The 27237-nt window shown below is 41.1% G+C and overlaps 1 protein-coding gene across 2 annotated transcripts in view; it reads right to left on the reverse strand.

Annotated features, from left to right (window-relative positions):
* The window catches only part of LOC126997949 (uncharacterized), a 155839-nt gene that overhangs the window by 61225 nt on the left and 67377 nt on the right, over window positions 1-27237 (reverse strand). For both annotated transcript variants that reach the window (XM_050859205.1, XM_050859206.1), the window contains exon 7: window positions 876-992. In XM_050859205.1, the coding sequence (XP_050715162.1) occupies window positions 876-992 (117 nt within the window). The remainder of the gene's footprint in view (window positions 1-875; window positions 993-27237) is intronic.

Here is a 27237-nt window from a genome sequence, read left to right on the forward strand (position 1 = left end):
GAAAGGTGGAGGGGGAAAGGTGGCGTGCTATCTTGTTTTTCTTTTACGGTATAATGACAAAAGGAAGAAATAATTAGAAGATTAGGACTCAGGGCCGTATTCTTAAACACTCCGGCGCCCCAGCACACATATTTGACAAGGCTTTCGTAGGAGTTTCGGGCATTTCTAGGGGTAATTTATTGACCCTAGTGGTAGTTTGACCCTTCTTCTGTGGCATGAACCTGCAAAAACACTCATTAAAACCCAACTGATTTCATTTTTGGCCTTTGGAAATAGTTGATGTGATAGTCGGAACTGTCTAAGAATACCAACCTCACACTCAACTCGCCTGACATATCCACGTATCCACACACACCTGGCCCTCCCATCTTACACACATGCATCCACACACCAACCTGAGAGAACCACAACAACACCCCAAAACACCCTTCACTTAACTCTCTCCACCTTCCTACCCACACACAACTCCCATCTGTACCCACCCTTACCAACACCCACCCACACCTACACCGACACCGACGCCCATACCCAACCAGCTGGGCAAATTCACACCAACCCACAGAAACACACACTTACCCCATCCCACAGACACCCCGACCCCCCCCCCCTCCCCACACACACACACCAACATTCACAAGCACCCACCACCCACCCACACCCTCACCCACAACCACACAACCACTAGTCTGACACATGGACACCACCTTTCATACACAACCACCAACTCACCCAAACGACATCACTTCCACACTCGCCCCCACACCTCACACTCAACCAAACACCCACACCCACACACTCAACTACACACCCACACCCACCCACGCCCCCACACCTGCCCACTTCCACACGCCGCGGCACCCTGAGGACTCACTCACCTTGTCCGAGAGGGTGAACTCGAACCCCAGGTCAGCAATATTGTGTTCCGACATATCGAAGCCGTGTTCCTTGAAGATGGTGATTTTGCCGAGTCGCTGCTTCTCCAGATTCCTGAACTGTGGGAGAAGGAGAGGAGGAGGCTGTGAGAGGCGAAGGAAAAGGAGGATGATGCTGTAAGAAGGAGGAAGAGGAGAATGTTGTGAGAAAAGGAGGAGGATTATAATGATGCTGTGAGAGAAGGAGGAAGAGGAGAAGAATGTTGTGAGGAGAGGATAAGATGATGATAATAATAATGAAGTTACTGTGGAGAGAAAGTAAAAAGAGAATGCTATGAAAAGGGAAGGAAGAGGATGATGAAGATGCCGTAAGAGGATGAGGAGGATGAAGAGGAGAGGGAAAGTATATACGTCGTGGAAATAGGGAAATGGATAAGGAAATGTAGAGAAAGGCAAGAAAAGATGAGATAAAAGGAAGATGGTGTGGCAAAAAGGATGAGGATGAGGAAGACAAAATGGAATGAAAAGAGAGAGAGGAGGAGGAGAAGGAGAAATAGAGAAAGGGAAAGTGACTGTGAAAAGAGATGAGAGGAGGATGCTATGAGATGATGATAATGATGATGATACAGTACGAGGAAGAGAAGAAGGAGGAGGAGGAGAAGAAGGAGGAGGAAAGTATGCAGCGAAAAGGGAGGGAGAAGGATGAAGAGAAATAGAGAAGGTGAAGAAAGTTACTGAGAGAAGAAATAGATGCTGAGAATAGAGGATGATACATGAAGGAGAGGAAGAGGTGGATAAAATGAAAACAGAGGACAGAAGAGAAAGAAATAGGGAGAAAAGGAAGAGAAGAAGAGAAAAATGCACTGAGAAGAGGAAGAGAAATTAAAGATGCCGTGATAAATGAAAAGAAGAGGAAAAGAAGGAAAAAATAAGACGTTGAGAAGAAGCGAAAAGGATGATATAAGAAGGAAGAAGAATAGAGAAGAAGGATGACGACGAGGAGGAGGAGGAGGAAAAGGAGGAGAAGGAGGAGGAGGAGGAGGAGGAAAAGGAGGAGGAGAATGAGAAGGAGGAGGATCAGTAGGAGAAGCAGAAAGAAAGCGATTAGGAAGAAAGATGAGGAGGAACTGATGAATAAAGGAGGTTGAGAAATGTAAGGAGGAGGAGGAGGAGGAGCAGACGGAGGAAGAATATGAGGAGGAGGAGGAAAATTGTTCTTGACTTTTATAGACTAATTGTTATGATGTGTGTGTGTGTGTGTGTGTGTGTGTGTGTGTGTGTGTGTGTGTTCATCCGCGCGCTCGTGTGTGTGTGAGTGTGTGTGTGCGTGCGTCAGTCTCATGTTACAGGAAATGAATAATTACCGAAGTTATAATTACTGTTTTGCGGGAGTTACAAAAAACACCAACAAACAAAACCCAACGCCACCAACAAACAACATTAATAACAGTAATAACAATAATAATAATAATAATAATAATAATAATAATAATAATAATAATAATAATAATAAGAAGAAGAAGAAGAAGAAGAAGAAGAGCAAGAGGATTTCCCACTAGGCTGACTGATTGCACTGAAATAAAAATACGCATAAAAAAAGACGGAAAAATACGAGGTCAATCTAGTTGGTGTTCACGTCATCACATTTCCCGGTCACGCATCTCGGTGTTGAGGCGAGAAAACACCACCTGACGGACGTATTAATGCCAGGTGTGAAAGAGAGAGAGAGAGAGAGAGAGAGAGAGAGAGAGAGAGAGAGAGAGAGAGAGAGAGAGAGAGAGAGAGAGACGAGGAACATTTTTTTATCGAAGAGAAAAATAACGCTGAAAAATTAAAGAGAATATGAGATGTAAAAACTGTTGTGAAAGACGAATAAACATAATAGTGAACATAAAATAATAATAACAAAGTGATATTAATAACAACAATAACACTATAGAACAGCTGCGAATGTGTAAGAAGAGAAATTAGTGAACAGAGAAACCGATTAAAAATACCAGAAGTTAAAAGAAAAAGGAGATATGGAGCATAGGTAAAAAAACACACACAAAAAAAACACAAACTTTACAGAAGACAACTGTCAGAAAGTAATATCAACACCAAAATTCTATATAAATAAAAGTAAAAAAGAAAGAAAAGTTAATTAAAAAGAGGGAAACTGAAGGAACACTAACTTAAGGGGAAACTAGATAAATGTGAAAAAAAAATCAATGAAACCTATAAAAAAATATATATAAAACTCAAGAAAAAGATAAAAAAATAGCAAGAAAAGAATATCATTGAGAAAAGACGATAAATAAAAACCACAACAACAAAGAAAACTCAATGAATGCCATAAAAAAAAAGATAACAATGAGAGATAAAAGGGATAAAAAGGAGCAGATAAACACATTAGAGAAAAGAGAAAAGAAAAGATGAGGAGACAAAAGATGGAAAGATGCAATGAATAATATAAACAGCGAGAAATACAAATCTTTCCTTGGACGCGCTGACCGAGAACCTTAACTCTCAGATCCTCTTTGCCAATCCTCTCACCTGACTTATTTACTTCACTCCTGTCTCCGTGATGCAAAACTTTATACATATACTCAGCAAAACAGGAGGAGGAGGAGGAGGAGGAGGAGGAGAAGGAGGGGGAGGAAGAGAAAGAGGGGAAGGGATGGAGGCAGAGAAGGAGGAGGAGGAGGAGGGATGGAGGCAGAGGAAGAGGAAGAGGAACAAGAACAAGAAGAGCCAGAGAAAGGAAATGATAATGTTAATGATAAGAATGATGATAAAAATATATAAAAGAAGAAAATGGGAAGGTGGAGACGAAATGGAATAAAAAAATAAACAAATAAACAAGAATGAAAAAGAATGAGACTATTGCAATGGATAAAAAGCTAATTAATTACCTCTCTCTCTCTCTCTCTCTCTCTCTCTCCCACCCACCTTCAGTGGTCCAGTGTAACACGATTGACTCCTTTAAAAACAAGCTCGACCGTCACTTCCTTCAACTTAATATTAACTAGAGTAGAAATGCAACGTTTTGGAGACATCTGATTCATGTAGAATCACTTAGGTTTAAGGACAGGCCACCTAGTCTGGACCATGGGGTCTGTGTTTTCTGATTTTCTATGTAAATCTATGTAAATCTCTCTCTCTCTCTCTCTCTCTCTCTCTCTCTCTCTCTCTTCTAATTTACTTTCCATTATCCACTCTTTCTATGATACCAACTTCTATTCCTTCACCTTCCGCCATCTTTTTCCTCCCTCAGTTCTCTCCTTCCTCCATTTCTCCACCACTTCTCTCTCTAGTCTCCCTCTCTGTCCTGTCTCTCCGGCAAGCAATCATCTCTCTATATACCATTTATTTTATCTCTCTAATTCTCTCCACCAGTGTTCTCAATCTATCTCTACCTTCATATACTTTCCTTACTTATCTTTCCTTGTTCTCCTTTTTTCCCTGTCGTCTTATTTTCTCTCCTTTCCTCTCTATTCTTCCTCCATTGTCAGTTTTCTCCCCACTTTATCTCTCTCTCTCTCTCTCCCAGCATTGCGTACGTCCCCAGCACAAGACAGAAATAGCATTGTGTCACTTTCCCGTCCTCAAATAACCTCGTGAACTCTGTAAGAAGGACTCAATGCCTCTCGCGGGGGTTCACGGGATGACATGAAGGTGTTTAAGGGTGCGCTGGGAACATCGTCTTTGCTCTGTGACATAAGCTTAAGTCGTGTTCCAAAAGCGGTTCGGATTCTGTCATTAAAAGCGAGTACAGTGGTTCAAGAAGGGATTATTAAGTCCTCCCTAAACAGTAGCAGATTCTTTTTTCATTTAGAGTTTCTGAAAGTTATTGTTAAGCTTGAGTTGTTTCATAAGATTTGTTGGTTTGGATTCTGTTATCAAACGCAAGTGGTTCCGGACGGGAGTGTCAAGTCCTCTCTAAAACTGCATCCGATTCTTCTTCTTTAATTTAGAGTTCTTGAAATCTTTGCCAAGGTTGAGTCATTTCCTAAGATATATTGGTTCTGATTCTTTTTATTAAACGCAAGAGGTTCAAGAAAGGAGGGTTAAGTCCTCTCAAAAACTATATATGCTTCTTCCTCTTTCAGTTAGGATTTCTTAAAGTTTGTCAAGTTTTAGAGTCATTTCGTAAGATCTCTTGGTTCGAATTCTGTTATCCAACGCAAGCAAATCCTATCTGGAACTATATCAAATTCCTTCATATTTCACATAGGGTTCTTGTTTTGTTTCCTAATAAGTTTCTTGAGTCGTTTCCTAAGATACGTCGCAAGCTTTCCTTTTACCGGCAAAGATGTCTGAATGTTAGTAAATGTTGTGCTCAGGTTTAATAAGCGATGCGGAACGTCATGCAAGGTTCCTATGGCGACAGGTTTGAATGGATGTTTGTGCGTTTTCTTATACACGTGATGAAAGTCAAAATGAATAAATAAATGAAAAGAAAGGTGAAAGGATGAAGGGAAAAAGACGGAAGCCAATTATATTTATGCTCCGAGAGAATAATAAAAAAAAAAGGAATATAAAGTCGACGAAAGCAAGACGATGAATAAACAGGAAAATGAGAAAGGGAGGTAAAATGTTTGAGTGATGAAAATGAAAAAATATTGATGACGAAAGGAAGGAGACCAATACATGTAGCGGTAAATGACGAGAAAAGTGAAATGATGAAGTGGAAAAGAAAGGACATTTTTTTTGCTTCCTCGAGAAAATTAAAAGAAGAAAATAATATGATGAAAGGAAGACAGGTAAATAAAGAAGGAAGTTGAAACGATGAAGTGAAGAGAGACATTATTTTTGCCTCCTCGAGAAAATTAAAAGAAGAAAATAATATGATGAAAGGAAGACAGGTAAATAAAGAAGGAAGTTGAAACGATGAAGTAAAGAAGAAAGGACATTTTTTTGCTTCCTCGAGAAAATTAAAAGAAGAAAATAATATGAAGAAAGGAAGACAGGTAAATAAAGAAGGAAGTTGAAACGATGAAGTGAAGAAGAAAGGACATTTTTTTGCTTCCTCGAGAAAATTAAAAGAAGATGAAAATATGACGAAAGGAAGACAGGTAAATAAAGAAGGAAGTTGAAACGATGAAGTGAAGAAGAAAGGACATTATTTTTGCTTCCTCGAAAAATTTAAAAGAAGAAAATAATATGATGAAAGGAAGACAGGTAAATAAAGAAGGAAGTTGAAACGATGAAGCGAAGAAGGACATTTTTTTTTGCTTCCTCGAGAAAATTAAAAGAAGATGAAAAGATGACGAAAGGAAGACAGATTAATAAAAAAGGGAGTTGAAACGATGAAGTAAAGAAGAAAGGACATTATTTTTGCTTCCTCGAGAAAATTAAAAGAAGAAAAAAAGATGAAACGAAGACAGGTAAATAAAGAAGGAAGTTAAAACGATGAAGTGAAGAGAGACATTATTTTTGCCTCCTCGAGAAAATTAAAAGAAGAAAAAAAGATGACGAAAGAAAGACAGATAAATAAAAAAAGAAAGTTGAAACGATGAGGTGGAGAAGAAAGGACATTATTTTTGCCTCCTCGAGAAAATTAAAAGAAGAAAAAAAGACGACGAAAGAAAGACAGATAAATAAAAAAAGAAAGTTGAAACGATGAGGTGGAAAAGAAAGGATATTTTTTTTGCTTCCTCGAGAAAATTAAAAGAAGAAAAAAGATGACGAAAGGAGGACAAGTAAATAAAGAAGGGAGTTGAAACGATGAAGTGAAGAAGAAAGGACATTTTTTTTTGCTTCCTCGAGAAAATTAAAAGAAGATGAAAAGATGACGAAAGGAAGACAGATTAATAAAGAAGGGAGTTGAAACGATGAAGTGAAGAAGAAAGGACATTTTTTTTTGCTTCCTCGAGAAAATTAAAAGAAGAAAAAAAGACGACGAAAGAAAGACAGATAAATAAAAAAAGAAAGTTGAAACGATGAGGTGGAAAAGAAAGGACATTATTTTTGCTTCCTCGAGAAAATTAAAAGAAGAAAATAATATGACGAAAGGAATTCAGGGTAATAAAGAAGGAAGTTGAAATGATGAATTGAAGGACATTTTTTTTTTGCTTCCTCGAGAAAATTAAAAGAAGAAAATAAAGATGACGAAAGCAAGGCGATCAATAAACAGGTAAAGAGGAGGAAAGGAGAAATGAAGTGAAAAATGCGAGACAATACTTTTTTGCCTCATAGAGAAAAATAAAAAGGAAAACACATAGATGACGGAAGCAAGGCGATCAATAAACAGGTAAAGAAGAGGAAAGGAGAAATGAAGTGAAAAATGCGAGACAGTACTTTTTTGCCTCATAGAGAAAAACAAGAAGGGAAAAATATAGATGACGGAAGCAAGACGATCAATAAACAGATAAATAAGGAAGATAAAACGATGAAATGAAAAATGCGAGACAGTACTTTTTTGCCTCCTAGAGAAAATAAAGAAGGAAAAAACACAGATGACGTAAGCAAGGCGATCACTGAGCAGGTAAATGAAGAAGGAAGGTGAAGTGATTGAGCGAGAAAGGCAAGACCAACATTTTTTTTGCTTCCTAGAAAAAAATAATGAAGGAAAAATGTATGAGAATGACCACACAAACCCATCTATCATCATCCATCCTCTTTATTCCTCTTATCTACCGCCTCTTCCTCCTCCTCCTCTTCCATCTTCTCCTCCGACTTTTCATGCTCCTCCTCCTCCTCCTCTTCTTTATTTTTCTTTTCCCGTTTTTTTTCGTTTATTTTTGTTTCCTCCTCTTCCTCTTCCATCTTCTCCTCCAACTTCTCCTCCTCCTCCTTCTCTTCTTTATTTTCCTTTCCCCGTTTTTTTTTCGTTTATTTTTGTTTCCTCCTCCTCTTCCTCTTCCTCCTCCTCCTCCTTCTCCTTCGTCTCCTCCTCCTCCTCCTCCTCCTCCTCCTCCTCTTCTTCTTTATTTTTCTTTTCCCGTTTTTTTTCGTTTATTTTAGCTTCCTCCTTCTCTTCCTCTTCCTCCTCCTCCTTCTCCTTCTCACTTGCAAAGTATCAAAATTTGGTGATGACACAAAAATTGCTAGTAAAGTAACTGCGACACTCGACGAAGAAACTTTACAATCAGATCTATATCGACTTGCACGTTGGGGCAATCAATGGCAAATGAAATTTAACGTTGACAAATGTAAAGTGTTGCACATCGGAAAAAATAACAATCGCGTTCGGTACGTAATGAATGGCCAACAACTTTCTGCAGTAAGTAAAGAAAAGGATCATGGAATCACTATATCAAGCGATTTAAAGCCCGGTCAGCATTGTTCAGAGGTAGTTAAAACTGCAAACAAATTGGCTGGCTTCATCGGACGAGTCTTTAATAATAAATCGGAAAAAGTAATATTAAAACTGTATAATTCATTGGTTCGACCCCGTCTAGAGTACTGTGTACAGTTTTGGTCTCCCTACTATAGAAAAGACATAGAAAAGTTGGAACGGGTTCAACGAAGAGTAACAAAGATGATTCCTAGGTTGAGAAATTTGTCATATGAACAAAGGCTTAAAGAAGTAAATTTATTCAGCCTATCAAAACGAAGAATGCGTGGCGATTTAATACAATTGTTTAAAATGTTTAAAGGATTCAGTGATATTAATGCGGAAGATTACTTTACAATTGATCGATCAAATAGAACAAGAAGAAATCACAATTTGAAGATAAGTGGTAAAAGATTCTCGTCGTACGAAGCTAAACACTTCTTCTTCAGTCGAGTTGTTAATATTTGGAGCTCTCTTCCCTGTGATGTCGTTGATAGTACAACAGTTACGGCCTTCAAGAATAGATTAGACAAGTATTTTGAATCCAACCAGCAACTAAGATATTATTCATTGTCGTAATAACGTTAAGTTCTTTCGAATACTGGTGTCCTTGTCCGTTTTTATCGCCCGGTTAGTGGTAGCAGGAATGGTTGTTCTTTCCTCTTTCCTACATAATTTCCATGCAGTTTTTCCATGCTGCATGGTTCTTTTTCCTTTCCTGCCAGCTTTGGCTGGAGGGATGGGGGGGTGGGGAGGAGCCTTCGCCTTTGCTGTCCTTCATCTTCCACCTTTGATTAGACAGTTAGTGTAGCTTGTCACAAACAGCCTCGTAAGGACCAGCAGGTCTGCTGTTGTTTGTTCTTTCTTTGTGTTCCTCCTTTGTGTTCTTCTTCTTTATTTTTCTTTTCCCGTTTTTTTTTCGTTTATTTTAGTTTCCTCCTTCTCTTCCTCTTCCTCCTCCTCCTTCTCCTTCTCCTCTTCCTCCTCCTTCTCCTCCTCTTCTTTATTTTTCTTTTCCCTTTCTTTTTCGTTTATTTTAGTTTCCTCCTCCTCCTCCTCCTCCTCCTCCTCCTCCTCCTCCTCCTCTTCCTCGTGTACCCAAACTCTATCCTCCCCTCCACCTGGTACTCTCTCACTGCCTGTCTCTACCTCTCCACCATACTGTTCTCTCTCCCTTCCATCCCTCCACCTTTCCCTCTCCACCTCTCCACTCATCCACATTGCTACTTCCCTCCCGTCGGATCTTCCCACCGTATCACTCTCTTTCTCTCACCACCTCTTATCTTTCTTGTTTCCCACGCTCTCCTCTCTATCTTTCCTCCTTGTCCTCTCTTCCTCTTTCTCCTCCACCCGCTTGCCCCCGCCTCCTCCTCCTTCTCCTCATCCTCCTCTACCCCTCTGCTGTCATCAGGCCGCCCACTTAATCATGTGGCCGATTTTGGAGTGACGTGTGGAGTGAAGAGTGGAGTGGGTGGGGGTAGTGGATAGATATTGTGTGGAAAAGTGACGTGGTGAGGCCTGCTATTTACTCGCTTATTAATATTCAGTCTTAATTTTACTATTTGTTATGTTTTGTGTGTTGTCATGTCGTGGTGGAAGAGTGGAACAAACTAAGCAGGTATGTAGCCGAGGCAAGAGAAAGAGAAAGGAGAATAAAGATAAAGAAAAAGGAGAAAGAAGAGAAAGAAATGAGAGAAGAGAGTGAGGAAAGCACAGTTCAAACATTTAGAAGGAGGTTAGATGCATTTAGGACGAGAAGGGAATTTGGCGAATGACCCTTACGTAGACCGTCTGGCATATTGTAGTCTCCTTGTGTTTTCTTGTGTCGTGATAGTGTTGTTTTAAGTTGTTCTGTTGTGTTGTGTTGTATTGCATTTAGTGTGTATATGTGTATGTGTGTTGATGATCTTTTCTTTTGTGTGTGTATGTTTGTTTCTTTCTGTGATCCAATTACAGTACACTTTCTTATATGTTTATCGATCGTGTAGGTGGAAAGCTCCCTACCAGTCACGGACTCATTACACCGACAACGCCAGGAAGGTCTAAGCCAATCAGAAAGCCATTAATCCAATCGCTGGGGCGCGCCGACCAATCAGATTGCAAAGAACGAAAACGCAAGACTTTGGACCAATCGCGGAGTGTTTTATGACCCAACATTAGCGGCCGTAAATTTGTGTGGAGTTGAAAGAGTTGGAAGAAGAGGAGGAGGAGGAGGAAGACTTTAGAGGATGAGGATGAGGAAGAGGAGGAGGAGGACTTTCGAGGAGGAGGAGGAGGAGGAGAAAGAGAAAGAGGAGGAGGAGGAGGAGGAGGAGGAGGTGGTGGAGATGGAGATAGAGAGAAGGAGAAGGAAGAGGAGGAGGAAAAATAAAAAAATAAAAAAAATAAAATAGTAATAATAATAATAATAATAATAATAATAATAATAATAATGACGGTGATAACGATAATGAAAAAGGAGAAGAGAGAAAAGAAATAAGAATAGGAGAAAAGGATAAAGGATAAAGAACAAAAACAAGAAGAACAAGAAGAAAAGGAAGAAAATTATAGACAGAAAAAGAAGAAAAAGAAGATAATAATAACGATATCGATGATCATAAAGAGGCGAAGGAAGGAGGAGAAGCAAAAGGAAGTAATGGAGGAACCTAAAGACGAGGACCAGAAGGAGGAGGAGGAGGAGGAGGAGGAGGAAGAGGAGGAGGAGAGATCTTAAAAGCCAGCAGGTGGAGGCAGGTGGTGTCTTCCAAGTACCTTCATTGGAGAGAAGAAGAGGACGTCTGGTTTGGAGGGAGGAAAAAAGAAAATGGAAAAAAAGTGAATTCGGCATAAAATTCGAAAAAAAGAAAAAAACGAAGAAAATGAAAGCGAGCAGAAAGAAAAGTGGATTTGGAAAAGTTGGCTTGGAAAAATTTGTTGAAGAAAAGTGGGTCAAAGAATAGTGGTCGAAAGTGGAAATGAAGGAAGGGAACGAGGGGAAGGAGATAGTTGAAAAGTGAATAAAAAAATAAGAATAATCGTTGAAAGTGGATTTGAACGGAGGTAAAGGGGTTGATGATAATAGATGAAGAGTGGATAAATAATAAGAATAATGGTGGAAAGTGGATTTCAACGAAGGTAAAGAGGTTGAAGAAGAAAGTTGAAAAGTGGATGAAAACAAGAATAATGGTTAGAAGTGGATTTAAAAGAAAGTAAATAGACTGAGGATGATATTTAAAAAGTGGACGGATAATAAGAATAATGGTGGAAAGTGGATTTAAACAAAGGTAAAGAGGTTGAAGAAGAAAGTTGAAAAGTGGATGAAAAATATGAATAATGGTGGAAAGTGGATTTAAACAAAGGTAAAGAGGTTGAAGAAGAAAGTTGAAAAGTGGATGAAAAATATGAATAATGGTGGAAAGTGGATTTAAACGAAGGTAAAGTGGTTGAAGAAGAAAGTTGAAAAGTGGATGAAAAATATGAATAATGGTGGAAAGTGGATTTAAACGAAGGTAATTGAAGAAGAAAGTTGAAAAATAAATGAAGAATAAGAATAATGGTCGAAAATGGATTTGAACGAAGATAAAGGAATTGTCGAAGATAGTTGAAAAGTGAATGAAGTATAATGGATTCAGGGAGACAGTAACACGAAGATAAAGAAAAAGGAATGAAAAATAATGGGTTCAAGGAGAGGGTTATACAAGGCTAAAGAAAAGAATAAGGGGTAAAGAAGAAGAAGAAGAAGAAGAAGAAGAAGAAGAAGAAGAAGAAGAAAAAGAAGCAGAAAGAAGAAAAAAAAGGAAGAAAAGAAGAAAAAGACAAGGAGGAAGAAAAATATAGAAATGAAAAAGAAAAATAAGCAAATAATAATCACAAAGAAAGAGCAATACTGGATACGAAGAGATAGCAACACAAGGATGAAGAAAAGTGAATAAAATATGTCTTCTAAGTGTCTTCATTGGAGAGAACAAGAGGTCTGGTTTGTGACGAGAGAAAAACAAAGGTTGAAGTGAATTTGGAATAAGAAATAGTGGAAAAAAAGAAAAGGAAAAATGGAAGCGAGCCCAAAGAAAAGTAAAGATGACACATAAAGAAGAGTGAATAATAGATAGTGTCGAAGGAAAGGGTTACACAGGCATACATAGGGGTAGAAGGAGACCACAACAAGACGCACACTGAAGATGCGAAGATGATGGAAGCTGAGGAAGAGGAAAGAGAAGAGATGAACGGAAGACGATGGAAGCTGAGAAAAGGGAGAGAGAAGAGATGAACGGAAGACGATGGAAACTGAGGAAGAGGAAAGAAGAGATGAAGCAAAGACGATGGAAGCTGAGGAAGAGGAAAGAGAAGAGATGAACGGAAGACGATGGAAGCTGAGAAAGAGGAAAGAGAAGAAATGAAGCAGAGACGATGGAAGCTGAGAAAGAGGAAAGAGAAGAGATGAAGGGAAGAATATGGAAGCTGAAAAAGAGGAAAGAGAAGAGATGAACGGAAGACGATGGAAGCTGAGAAAGAGGAAAGAGAAGAGATGAACGGAAGACGATGGAAGCTGAGAAAAGGGAGAGAGAAGAGATGAACGGAAGACGATGGAAACTGAGGAAGAGGAAAGAAGAGATGAAGCAAAGACGATGGAAGCTGAGAAAGAGGAAAGAGATGAAGCAAAGAAGATGGAAGCTGAGAAAAGGGAGAGAGAAGAGATGAACGGAAGACAATGGAAACTGAGGAAGAGGAAAGAGAACAGATGAAGCAAAGACGATGGAAGCTGAGGAAGAGGAAAGAGAAGAGATGAACGGAAGACGATGGAAGCTGAGAAAAGGGAGAGAGAAGAGATGAACGGAAGACGATGGAAACTGAGGAAGAGGAAAGAAGAGATGAAGCAAAGACGATGGAAGCTGAGGAAGAGGAAAGAGAAGAGATGAACGGAAGACGATGGAAGCTGAGAAAAGGGAGAGAGAAGAGATGAACGGAAGACGATGGAAACTGAGGAAGAGGAAAGAAGAGATGAAGCAAAGACGATGGAAGCTGAGAAAGAGGAAAGAGATGAAGCAAAGAAGATGGAAGCTGAGAAAAGGGAGAGAGAAGAGATGAACGGAAGACGATGGAAGCTGAGAAAGAGGAAAGAAGAGATGAAGCAAAGACAATGGAAGCTGAGGAAGAGGAAAGAGAAGAGATGAAGCAAAGACGATGGAAGCTGACAAAGAGGAAAGAAATGAAGGGAAGGAGAAGGGAAAGGGTGGTAGATGAAGGTGCTAGGTTAAGAGAGGCGGGACAGAGGTTAAAAAAGGAGAGTAAAGAGAGAGGGGTTAAGGGTCGATGAACTGTCAGCCTTTCTCGTTTGTTTGTTTGTTTGTTTGTTTGTTTGTTTGTGTAGTTCCGCGTGACGCTCCAGCCAGCCACTCTCCGCCCCGTCCATAAATCTATCTTTCCTCCATTTAAAACTTTCAGCCGTATTTGCATCCGCTTAATTTGTTCCACTCATCCACAAAATCCATTTTTTTACGGTAAAGGAAGCAACTCAAAGGTAAAACAAAGAGAAAACAAAAAGCCTACTCGTGAACCTTTTCTTTTTTTACTTCTCGTGTTCCTGGAAATGAATTTAACCAGATTATAGTATTGCAAAGTATCCTAACGACTCTCCTTGGCACTAGTGTTTCTATCTAAATCTTCTTTATCCATTCCCTATAAACATTTAAGAACTTTTAAAAAATCGTGAACCAGTTTTTACTTACCGCCTTCCTGGAAATAAATTCATCTAGTTTATAACATTGCTAAATGTCATAACGTTTCTTTTAATCATTCGTGTTTCTGTGTAAGTCGCCTTTATAAATCCCCTCGAACCATTTAAGAACTCCAGTTAAGCCACCTCGCAGGCCACGGCCTACGAAAGGTTAAAAAATGGTGGAATTCACGGATGGGTTAAAAAATATTGTTGAGAAAAGGTTTAGTCACAAATATAAGGCAATTACAAAAAAAAAAAAAAGTCGTTTCAGAAAGTGATTCAAGAATGTAGATATAAAAACCAGGTCAAGAGAGTTATAAATAAATGGAGTTGGGAAAAGTAAACCTGTTAATGGGTGGGAGCGACTGAGTTACGATTGTGAGCAAAAGGAAAAAGCCTAAAGAGTGAGTTTTCAGAGATACGTTTGGTAATGATGAGGCTCAGGGGATGCCGCGAGCGAGTTAGATAGCAAAGCACCTGGGAGGGTGTGAGGAAAGGAAAATGAAGGGGGGAGAGAGAGAGAGAGAGAGAGAGAGAGAGAGAGAGAGAGAGAGAGAGAGAGAGAGAGAGAGAGAGAGAGAGAGAGAGAGAGAGAGAGAGAGAGATAGAGAGAGAGAGAGAGAGAGAGAGAGAGAGAGAGAGAGAGAGAGAGAGAGAGAGAGAGAGAGAGAGAGAGAGAGAGAGAGAGAGAGAGAGAGAGAGAGAGAGAGAGAGAGAGAGAGAGAGAGAGAGAGAGAGAGAGAGAGAGAGAGAGAGAGAGAGAGAGAGAGAGAGAGAGAGAGAGAGAGAGATACATAGATATAAATAGAAAAAAAGACAACACAGACACCCAGGTCCAGACTTGGTGGTCTGTCCTTAAACCTAAGTGATTTTACATTAATCAGAAGACTCCAAAACGTTGCATTTCTACTCTAGTTGATATTAAGTTGAAGGAAGTGACGGTCGAGCTTATTTTTGAAGGAGTCAATCGTGTTACACTGGACCACTGATGGTGGAAGCTTATTCCATTCTCGCACTACAACGTTGGTGAAGAAAAATTTGGTGCAATCTGAATTTACTTGTCTACATCTGAGTTTTACGCCATTGTTCCTCGTGCGCAGACTGTCATCGATCATAAACAATGTTGATCTGTCTACATTCGTGAAACCATTAAGTATTTTAAAACATTCGATCAATTTTCCTCGGAGGCGACGTTTCTCAAGAGAGAACATGTTAAGGATAGAAAGCCTTTCTTCGTAGGATTTGTTGCGCAAGGAAGGGATCATTTTCGTTGCCCGACGCTGAACACCTTCTAATTTAGCAATATCCTTTGCATGGTGGGGAGACCAAAACTGTACCGCATATTCCAAGTGGGGTCTGACTAAACTGTTGTAGAGCGGGAGTATTACATCTTTATTCTTGAATACAAAGTTTCTTTTAATGAAGCCCAACATTCTGTTCGCTTTATTTGCTGCATCGATGCATTGCTGTGAGAATTTGAGGTTTGACGCGATTTTGACCCCCAAGTCTTTGACGCATTGAACGCTTTTGAGTTTAACGCCGCGCATTTCGTATTCGTATTCCTCGTTCCAACTTGAAGGACCTGGCACTTGTCTACGTTAAAGGGCATCTCCCATCTATCCGACCAAGCTGAAATTTTGTGCAAATCCTCTTGGAGGCTGTGCCTGTCTTCGTCAGTGAGAACCGAGTTACCAATCATTGTGTCGTCTGCAAATTTACTAATGCGGTTATTGAGTCCAACATCCACGTCGTTGATGTAAATAATGAAGAGCACTGGGCCAAGGACCGAGCCCTGAGGGACGCCACTAGTGACGGGCGCCCACTCTGAGTTAAATCCGTCAATCACTACTCTTTGTTGTCTGTTGCTCAACCACTTCGCGATCCATTGGTTTACTTGACCGTCAATACCTATTTGCTTTAATTTGTAAAGTAATTTATGATGCGGGACTTTATCAAACGCTTTCTGGAAATCAAGATAGACTACGTCCAGTGATTTGGTTACGTCATAAACAGTGAAGAGGTCGTTATAAAAGGTTAATAGGTTTGATAGGCAGGATCTTTTGTTTCGGAAGCCATGTTGTGAGTCCCCAATCAATGAGTGGCTTTCAAGGTAACTCACAATTTTGTCTCTAATTATGCCCTCAAGTAGCTTACCTACAACCGAAGTTAGACTAATGGGCCTGTAATTAACTGTTAATTTTTTTTCTACTTTCTTGAAAATAGGTGTCACGTTAGCATTTTTCAAATCTGAATTTAAGATGCCTTGTCTCTTGTACATATTGAATACGGTTGTGAGGGAGGATAGTATTTCGCTCTTCTTTTCTTTCAGCAGCTTTGGATATACTTTGTCAGGTACATGACTTTTATTTTTTTTAAGTGAATGGAGAGCTTTAAGGACTTCATCGGTTGTTATTTCAAAATTAGGCAATGCATGCTCGAGATTTACAATAGTACTGGTGTTGGTGGTAGCGAGAGGAAGACTGTTAGTATTAAACACCGAGGAAAAGTAATTGTTTAAGAGGTTTGCAATGTGTTGGCTGTCAGTCACTAGTGCACCGTCGCTGTTTGTTAAAGGTCCAATACCACTTTTGATCGCCTTTCTGTTGTTTATGTAACTGAAGAAAGATTTCGGGTTATTTTTACAGTTGGCTGCAATATTTTCTTCATATCTACGCTTTGCCTGACCTACTAGTCTTTTTACTCGTCGCCTGGCATCATTATAGAGTCTAATGTTCTCGGGCGTGCTTTGTTCTTTCTTTAACCTGTAAAACAATTTTCTCTCATTGACTGATTGTTTAATTTCGCTATTAAACCACGGTGGGCTGTTATTAGTGGTAATGAATGTGTTCTGCTGAGTGAGTAAGTGATTTTTAAGGCTTAGCCAGGCTTCCTCTACGTTGCCGTCATCTGATAGTTGTATTTCTGTTAGTTTTTGTCGGATTTCTACGAAGTTAGCTCTTTTGAAATTGGGCACCTTTACTTTATTTTCAGTCACTGATGATTGAGCTTTAATGTCGACGCGCACTAATTTATGATCGCAAGAACCGAGGTGTTCTCCTACCGTGTTACTACTGACTAGGTTATCTTGGGTCGTTATAACAAGGTCGAGTATATTATTTTGTCGAGTTGGCTCAGAAACCATTTGGCTTAGATAATTTTCTTCTAGAAATTCGATCATTCTATGTGACTCGCCTTCTGTTCCTGACAGTGTCGCCCAGTCGATATGGGGGAGGTTAAAGTCTCCTAATATCAGTGAGTCGTTGTTATTAAGTGACTGCCTTAAGACGCTGTACATTTCAAGGTCGTCATCGAGTGATTGCCCGGGAGGTCTGTAGGTGACAGATATATTTAAATTGACTTTTGCAATGTTTACTCGCACGCACAAATGTTCAACGTTACTGTTTCCCGGTGTTTTGTCGGTGGGTTGCAAATAGCTTTTGACATAAAGGGCGACGCCACCGCCTCTACGGTTTACACGAGAGAGAGAGAGAGAGAGAGAGAGAGAGAGAGAGAGAGAGAGAGAGAGAGAGAGAGAGAGAGAGAGAGAGAGAGAGAGAGAGAGAGAGAGAGAGAGAGAGAGAGAGAGAGAGAGAGAGAGAGAGAGAGAGAGAGAGAGAGAGAGAGAGAGAGAGAGAGAGAGAGAGAGAGAGAGAGAGAGAGAGAGAGAGAGAGAGAGAGAGAGAGAGAGAGAGAGAGAGAGAGAGAGAGAGAGGAAAAGGAGGGAAAGAAAGAGGGGAAATGAGAAAAGGAAGAGGAAAGAATTAAATGAAAGGAAGATGAAGAGCAGGGAGAGGAAAAAAAATGTTTACAGCGAATATTCAAAGCTTTTGTTTATAATGTTTCAAAAGAGTGGTTGAGGAAAAGAGCAGCTGAGTGGGATTAGGTCAAAGTAATCAGAGAGAAGGCTTGAAAAAGAAGAATATTTAAAGAGCAAGATTAAATAACATGCTTAACAAGTGTGTCTAAACAGGATGGCTTGCGAGAATGTTTAGCGTTATTCAGATGAAAGTTTAAGACAAGTTAACGCGTAAAGTTAAACGAGTTAGATGGGCATTAAGATTAAAAAAAGAATGTCTCAGGAAAGTACTTGGTGATTATGTTAAAGGATAATTTCAAAGGGGAGGTTCAAAGCATACGTTCAAAGATATTCCAGAGATAGGTGCAAGAAAAGAGGCGCTACGAGGGATCAAGTAGAAAAGGTAGATAGTAAGTTTAAGAAAATAGATGCATAGCAGGTTTAAGAAGAGGTAATGAGTGAGGTATTATAGTAAGCTTAACAAATAAATGGTAGGTTCAAGAAAAAGAGGTAATGGATGAATTCTAATTGTAGGTTTAAGAAAAGAGGTAATGGATGAATTCTAATTGTAGGTTTAAGAAAAGAGGTAATGGATGAATTCTAATTGTAGGTTTAAGAAAAGAGGTAATGGGTGAATTCTAATTGTAGGTTTAAGAAAAGAGGTAATGGGTGAATTCTATTTGTAGGTTTAAGAAAAGAGGTAATGGGTGAATTCTAATTGTAGGTTTAAGAAAAGAGGTAATGGGTGAATTCTAATTGTAGGTTTAAGAAAAGAGGTAATGGGTGAATTCTAATTGTAGGTTTAAGAAAAGAGGTAATGGATGAATTCTAATTGTAGGTTTAAGAAAAGAGGTAATGGATGAATTCTAATTGTAGGTTTAAGAAAAGAGGTAATGGGTGAATTCTAATTGTAGGTTTAAGAAAAGAGGTAATGGATGAATTCTAATTGTAGGTTTAAGAAAAGAGGTAATGGATGAATTCTAATTGTAGGTTTAAGAAAAGAGGTAATGGATGAATTCTAATTGTAGGTTTAAGAAAAGAGGTAATGGATGAATTCTAATTGTAGGTATAAGAAAAGAGGTAATGGATGAATTCTAATTGTAGGTTTAAGAAAAGAGGTAATGGGTGAATTCTAATTGTAGGTTTATGAAAAGAGGTAATGGGTGAATTCTAATTGTAGGTTTAAGAAAAGAGGTAATGGGTGAATTCTAATTGTAGGTTTAAGAAAAGAGGTAATGGGTGAATTCTAATTGTAGGTTTAAGAAAAGAGGTAATGGGTGAATTCTAATTGTAGGTTTATGAAAAGAGGTAATGGGTGAATTCTAATTGTAGGTTTAAGAAAAGAGGTAATGGGTGAATTCTAATTGTAGGTTTAAAAAAAGAAGTTAAGGGTGAATTCTAATTGTAGGTTTAAGAAAAGAATAATTGAGTGTAAAAGTGTCGTAATATGACAAGGCTTGCGGGTCAATCTATATATTAACAACAACTCATCTTTGAATCTCAGCTCAATTCCCAAGACACTTTATTATTTTCAAGTTACCCAGTGGGATTAATAGTGTTCAAATAAGACAAGGGCTACGTAGCAGTCTTTACAGGAACGACAATCCATTTTATAATCTCGGCTCATTATCCAAGACACTTTACTACTATTGAGTTTATGAGAGAGTTTAACAGTTCGCAAAAGTCCCTAAGCTCATTACATTAACAAAACTTCATCTCCAAATCTCAGCTTAACCTCCAAGACAAAAAGATAAAAAAAAATTAAATAAATAAAAAATCCTGATATGCGTACGAAATGGGAGAGCTCTTACAAACACACACCACACGCACCACACAAGCGAGGTAAATAGCTTTCCGATCAGCGTACAAATTGGAACACCTCTTACAAGCACCCAAACACATTAACAAAACTCCATCTCCAAATTTCATCTCAACTTCCAAGACAAAAAAAAAAAAAAAAAAAAAAAAAAAATTATATGCATACGAAATGGAAAACCTAATAGAAACACCCACACCCGCACCACACAAGCGAGGTAAGTGACTTTCTGATAAGCGTACAAATTGGGACACCTCTTACAAGCACGCAAACACATTAACAAAACTCCATCTCCAAATCTCAGCTTAACCTCCAAGACAAAATAATTTCGTGACATGCGTACGAAATGGAAAACCTAATACAAACACACACACACACACACACACACACACACACACACACGCACCACACAAGCGAGGTAAATGACTTTCCGATAAGCGTACAAATTGGAACACCTCTTACAAGCACCCAAACACATTAATCTCATCTTAACTTCCAAGAAAAAGAAATCCTGACATGCGTACAAAATGGATAACCTCATACAAACACCCACTCACGCACCACACAAGCGAGGTAAATGACTTTCCGATAAGCGTACAAATTGGAACACCTCTTACAAGCACCCAAACACAACCCACAACCAAAGCAAGACACATTTACAGCCTGGCACCAAAGCGAGGAAGGAAGGAAGGAGGCGAGGACAGGGTCAGGTAAGGAAGCTCAGGTGGGGTTAGGCGAGTGTGTAGGTGTGTGTTCAATTAGCTGGGATTTGGGCAGGTGTTACCGATGGGGTGCGTGGGCGTGCGAGGGTCTCAGGTGGGCGCCGAGGTGTCAGGTAAGTGAGGGGAAATGAGGGGGAACTCTCTGAAATGGCGCCTTTACGTGGAGGGAAGTGGGTTAAAGGGAGACGCGAGAGGGCGAGGGAAGGGAAGGGACGAAGGGAAGAGAAGAGGGGAAATGAAGAGAGGATATGGAAGGGAACGAAGAGAGAAAAGGGGAAGGAAGTGGGGAAATGGGAAGGAATGAAGAGAGAAGGGAAAGAAAGAGTGAAAACGGAAGGGAATGTAGAGCAGGGAAGAGAACGAAGGGAAGAGAAGGGGGGAAATGAAGAGGGGATATGGAAGGGAAGGAAGAGAGAAAAGGGAAAGGAAGTGGGGAAATGGAAAGGAATGAAGAGAAAAGGGAAAGAAGGAGTGAAAACGAAAGGGAATGTAGAGAAGGGAAGAAAACGAAGGGAAGAGAAGAGGGAAAATGAAGAGGGGATATGGAAGGGAAGGAAGAGAGAAAAGGGGAAGGAAGTGGGGAAATGGGAAGGAATGAAGAGAGAAGGGAAAGAAAGAGTGAAAACGGAAGGGAATGTAGAGAAAAAAGTAGTGAAAAAGAGAATAAAAGGGAGAGGAAGAAGGGAAAGTGAGAGGATTGGGATGGGATAAAAGAAAGAGGACGAGGGTTAGGGAGGAGGGAAAGGAAGAAGGGAATGGAAGGAAATGGAGAGGGATGAAAAGGGAATTAAAGAAGATGGAGGAAGGATAAGAGGGAAAGAGAAAATATGAAGAGATGAAAGGGATATGAAGAAAAGAAGAGCAGGGAAAGAAAGTGAGAAAGGAGAGAAGGAAGAAAAGGAAAAAAAGGGAAAAAAATGAGGAAAGGAAGAGAGGAAGAAAAAACGAAGAAAATGAAAGAGGGGAAAAGTAAATAACGAAAGAAGTATGAGAAAAAAAAAGAAACTGGACGAAAGATAGAAAACGGGAGGAAATAAAGGAAGAAAAAAGGGAGGAAGAAGTTAGAGGGAAGGGAGGGAGGATGGGAAGTGAAGTTGGTGGTTTGGAGGGGATAGAAAGGAAGAGAAAAGAGGAATAGACAAGAGTGAGTGAGAGCAGGGGAGAGGGATGAGAGGGGAAAAGAAGGGAAGAGAAAAATATAAAGAGAAGGGATGCTTTCCATATACAGGGGCCTTGTTCGCCCTCGTATGGAGTATGCATCTCACGTGTGGGGGGGCTCCACTCACACAGCTTTTCTGGACAGAGTGGAGTTTAAGGCTCTTCGTCTCATCAGCTCTCCTCCTCTTACTGACAGCCTTCTACCTCTTAAATTCCGCCGCCATGTTGCATCTCTTTCTATCTTCTATCGATATTTTCATGCTGACTGCTCTTTTAAACTTGCTAACTGCATGCCTCCCCCCCTCCGGCGGCCCCGCTGCACATGACTTTCTACTCATGCTCATCCCTATACTGTCCAAACCCCTTATGCAAGAGTTAACCAGCATCTCCATTCCTTCATCCCCTTCACTGGTAAACTCTGGAACAGTCTTCCTTTGTCTGTATTTCCTCCTGCCTATGACTTGACCTCTTTCAAGAAAAGTGTGTCAAGACATCTCTCCACCCGAAATTGACCTCTCTTTTGGCTACTCTTTTTGTGGGAGCGGCGAGTAGCGGGATTTTTTTTTTTACTCTTTTTGTTGCCCTTGAGCCGCATCCTTTGATGTAAAAAAAAGTAGGAGAGAACGAGAGGGGTGAGGAGGAGAGATGGAAAGGGAAAGAAGTGAGAGGAGAAGAGAGAAAGAGGTGAGGGAGAAGTGATTTGAAGGAAGGAAAAGGGGTAAGAAGAGTAAGCGATGAATAGGTGAAGGAAGGAGAGAGGGAAAAAAAAAGAGAAGAGGAAAGGAGAGAGAAAGAATGAGAGGGGAGAGGAGAAATGAGGAAAAGAAAAAAAGGTGATGGGATGAAATAGGAGGAGAAAGAGAGGGAAGGTGAGAAACGAGGTAAACAGAAAAAGGTGATGGGAAAGAGAGAGAAAGAGAGGTGAAAGGAGAAATGATGTAACGAGAGAGAGGTTAGGTAGGGAGAGAAAGAGGAGAGGGGAAAAATTATCAAATAGGAGGGAGGTGAGCTAGGGAGAGTAAGGGGAGATAAAGGAGAGAAATGATGACGAAGGAGAGAGGTGATGAAAGGGGAGAGAGATGAGGGGAAAATAGTGCTAAAGGAGAAAGGTGAGGTAGGGAGAGAAAGAGATAAGGGGAAAAATAAGGAAAAGGGAGAGGTGAGGAAGGGAGATAAAAGAAAAGACAAATGAAGGGAGAAATTAGAAGAAGGGAGAGAGGTGATGGAAAGGGAGAGAGGTGATTGGAGAGGAGAGGGGAGGGGAGAAATTGATGAAGGGAGAGAAAAGTTAAAGGGAGAAAAAAGGTAAAGGGAGAAAGGTGAGGGGAAGGGAGAGACGTGATGGGGCGAGAGAGAGAGAGAGAGAGAGAGAGAGAGAGGAGAGAGGAGAGAGAGGAGAGACATCGAGGGCGGATATTGACCTGCGAAGAGGAGGAGGAGGAGGAGGAGGAGGAGGAGGAGGAGGGGGGGGGTCAGTTTATGGAGCTCCATTGAACCATAAAGGAAGGGAAAATAGATCTAATAGGTAGGATTCACTTCCCTTCCCTTTGCTCTTCACCTCCTGCGTCGGTGTCTGTTTTCTCTCTCTCTCTCTCTCTCTCTCTCTCTCTCTCTCTCTCTCTCTCTCTCTCTCTCTCTCTCTCTCTCTCTCTCTCTCTCTCTCTCTCTCTCTCTCTCTCCTTTCACCCAAGCGGAGTAAACAAAAAAGGGAAAAAATGAGAAAAAAAAACAAAAATAAAAGAGGAAGAGAAAGACAAAGGCAAAGTTAGTCTGTGTTAACGTCACGCGGAGCTACATAAACAAACAAACAAACAAACGAGAAAGGCTGACAGTTCAAGACCCCCCTCAACCATCTCTCTCTCTCTCTCTCTCTCTCTCTCTCTCTCTCTCTCTCTCTCTCTCACTCTCTCTCCTCTCTCTCTCTCTCTCTCTCTCTCCTCTCTCTCTCTCTCCTCTCTCCTCTCTCTCTCTCTCAGCTTTTAGAGTCTTTGTATCTTCACCACTTTCCTTTCTCTACTACCCTTTCTCCCTTCCTTCCTTCCTTCCTTCCTCCTAGACAGCACGGAGGATAATGAGGAGGAAGAGGAGAGGAGGAGGAGGAGGAGGAGGAGGAGGAATACATACATAGGAATACATAGGAAGAACAGACACCAGAAAACCTGTCGGTCTATGGCAAGGGTGTCTGTTTACTACCGCTATTTCTAGTAAACTACGCGTGGTAGGACAGTATAGAAAAGATGAAGGCTCCTCCCCACCCACCTCTCCCTCTGGCAACGTGCCGGCAGGAAATAGTTAGAAGAGAACACCATGTGCCTTGAAGGAAGAAAGGGACACGGAAATTTTACAGTAAAGAGAGATATAAGAGGAAATTACTACCCTTAACTTACGCTACTGGTGACCTAAGCTGTGGGGGAAACTAATGTCTTCAGGTTGTACTCGTGCTGCAGGCTGCCTGAGACAAACGAAAAAGGGAGGAGGAGGAGGAAGGAAAAATTGTAAAGTAGATAAAACAATGAAAAAAAAAAAGAGTAGGATGCAGAAGAGGAGGAGGAAGAAGGAGGAAGAAGAAAAAGAAAAAGAAGAAGAAGAACAACAACAACAACAACAACAACAACAACAACAACAACAGCAACAACAAGAAAAAGAAGAACAAGAACGAGAAAAAGAACAAGATCAAGAAGAACCTCCTTACCCGTCCCCAAACCTCTCCCCCTTCCCCCCACCCCCGCCCGAAGAAGATGAAGATGAAGAAGAAGAAGAAGAAGAAGAAGAAGAAGAAGGGCAATAATCACCGGGAGCAATACCAATATAGACACATTATGCATGGAAGAGGAAGACTTATTGCAACAGGAGGAGGAGGAGGAGGAGGAGGAGGAGATCATCAAAACTCGAGCGCCAAGTCGTGAGGAAAACGCTTGTCTCAGGAGAGGCGGGATGCTGCTTTACATTGATATTGAAGAGACGCCCGCTCTCTCTCTCTCTCTCTCTCTCTCTCTCTCTCTCTCTCTCTCTCTCTCTCTCTCTCTCTCTCTCTCTCTCCTCCCTTCATTCATTTCTCGTCCATCTCTGTTTAGTTTTTCCTCTTTCTTTCTTCCCTTTTCTTCATTTCCCTCTATACTTTTTTCCTTTATTTCCTTCTTCTCTCTCTCCCTTTCTCCATTTTCTCCTCCTTTTCCTCCCATTCTACTCCCTTCCTCCATTTTTCCTCTTTCCCTTCCTCAATTCCTTCTTTCCTTTCCACCCTTTTCTTTCTCTCATTCATCCTTTTCCCTTCATTTTCTATTCCCGCTTTCCTCTATTTTTTCTCTATTTCCCTTCATTCGCTCCCTTGATACCTCCTTCCTCCCTCCCTTTCCACCACTTTCTCCACCATTTCTCCTTCCACTCCTATTCCTCCTTTTCTCTTCTTTCTATATTTCCCTTCGTCTTCTCTTTAACCCCCCCCCCCCCCACCTCTCTCTCTCTTCCCTTTCCTCATTTTCTCTCCACTAATTTTCTTCACTTTCTACATTTCCTTCACTATATCTTCCACTCTCCTCACCTTCAACCCCTCCTCTGTACCTCTCTTTCCACCTCTCTCTCCTTTATCCATTCCTCTTCCCATCCTATTCCACTTTCCACTTCTGTTTTCTCTATACATACTACTTCTCAGAGTCATACGCCATTGGAACAACCTCCCTGCTGAAGTAGTAAGCGCAGGAACCATCAACTCCTTTAAAAATTGCATCGACCGTTACTTTCTTCCACCCCTGTTGCCTTGTCATCGTACTCAGAGCATAGTATTTACTGGTTTCTGACGCCTAACTATTGCCAAGATACATCAGGATCTAACTCTTTTAACGATAACTATAAATGAAGACAGTTTTGGGGTAGGAAGTCAGGAAATATAAGCGGCTGAGTGCGACAATCTGGCAACGTTGGACTCTCCACAGTGGGCATGAAGTGACTGTCGAGTGGATCATATCACTGAGCGGGCAGCCTCGTGATGAGCCAATAGTCTTCTTGTTCCTCGTCTTTCCGTGTGTCCAATTTCTCTTCCAGCCTTTCCTTCATCTGTCTTGCTTTCATCTCTTTCAACCACTTTCCCTTCTCCAGCCAATTTCCTTCCTTTATATATTCCCTTCTTCATTTTTTTCACCATTTTCCTCTTTCCTCTCTCTCAATCCTCCCATCTTTATCCATGTACCAACTCTCCTTTAATTCCTATTCCTCCTCTGCTCTCCATTTCCCTCCATCCTCTCTCTCAATCCTCCCATCTTTATCCATGTACCAACTCTCCTTCTATTCCTATTCCTCCTCTCCTCTCCATTTCCCTCCATCCTCTCTCTCAATCCTCCCATCTTTATCCATGTACCAGCTCTCCTTCCATTCCTATTCCTCCTTTCCTCTCCATTTCCCTCCATCCTCTCTCTCAATCCTCCCATCTTTATCTATGTACCAGCTCTCCTTCCATTCCTATTCCTCCTCTCCTCTCCATTTCCCTCCATCCTCTCTCTCAATCCTCCCATCTTTATCTATGTACCAGCTCTCTTTCCATTCCTATTCCTCCTCTCCTCTCCATTTCCCTCCATCCTCTCTCTCAATCCTCCCATCTTTATCTATGTACAAGCTCTCCTTCCATTCCTATTCCTCCTTTCCTCTCCATTTCCCTCCATCCTCTCTCTCAATCCTCCCATCTTTATCTATGTACCAACTCTCCTTCTATTCCTATTCCTGCTCTGCTCTCCATTTCCCTCCATCCTCTCTCTCAATCCTCCCATCTTTATCCATGTGCCAACTCTCCTTCAATTAATATTCCTCCTTTCCTCTCCATTTCCCTCCATCCTCTCTCTCAATCCTCCCATCTTTATCTATGTACCAGCTCTCCTTCCATTCCTATTCCTCCTTTCCTCTCCATTTCCCTCCATCCTCCCTCTTAATCTCTCCCTTCCTCCCTCCCTCCCCCTCCTTCGTCACCGTGTCGGCAAACTCCGGTGTGTTGACCCAGTCCTTCAGTATTCAGGCACGTGACCAACCCGCACCTACCTGTGATCCGTCCGCCCCTTCCCTTCCCTTCAGTCCCTCCCTCATCTCTCCTGACACTCCATTTCCTATATTGCCTTCCCTTCAGTTTCTTCCTCATCTCTGTTTCCCTTATGCCCCTTCCCTTCCTTTCCCTTCAGTCCCTTCCCTTCCCTTCCCTTCAGTCCCTTCCTCATCTCTGTTTCCCTTATGCCCCTTCCCTTCCCTTCCCTTCAGTCCCTTCCTCATCTCTCTTTTCCTTATGCTCCTTCCCTTCCCTTCCCTTCAGTCCCTTCCTCATCTCTCTTTCCCTTATGCCCTTTCCCTTCCCTTCCCTTCAGTCCCTTCCTCATCTCTCTTTCCCTTATGTCCCTTCCCTTCCCTTCCCTTCAGTCCCTTCCTCATCTCTCTTTCCCTTATGCCCCTTCCCTTCCCTTCCCTTCAGTCCCTTCCTCATCTCTGTTTCCCTTATGCTCCTTCCCTTCCCTTCCCTTCAGTCCCTTCCTCATCTCTCTTTCCTTTATGCCCTTTCCCTTCCCTTCCCTTCAGTCCCTTCCTCATCTCTCTTTCCCTTATGCCCTTTCCCTTCCCTTCCCTTCAGTCCCTTCCTCATCTCTTTTTCCCTTATGCCCTTCCTTCCTTCCTTCAGTCCCTTCCTCATCTCTGTTTCCCTTATGCCCTTTCCCTTCCCTTCCCTTCAGTCCCTTCCTCATCTCTCTTTCCCTTATGTCCCTTCCCTTCCCTTCCCTTCAGTCCCTTCCTCATCTCTCTTTCCCTTCAGTCCCTTCCCTTCCCTTCCCTTCAGTCCCTTCCTCATCTCTCTTTCCCTTATGTCCCTTCCCTTCCCTTCCCTTCAGTCCCTTCCTCATCTCTCTTTCCCTTATGTCCCTTCCCTTCCCTTCCCTTCAGTCCCTTC

This window comes from Eriocheir sinensis, chromosome 13, assembly GCF_024679095.1.
Source record: "Eriocheir sinensis breed Jianghai 21 chromosome 13, ASM2467909v1, whole genome shotgun sequence".
Taxonomy (NCBI): domain Eukaryota; kingdom Metazoa; phylum Arthropoda; class Malacostraca; order Decapoda; family Varunidae; genus Eriocheir; species Eriocheir sinensis.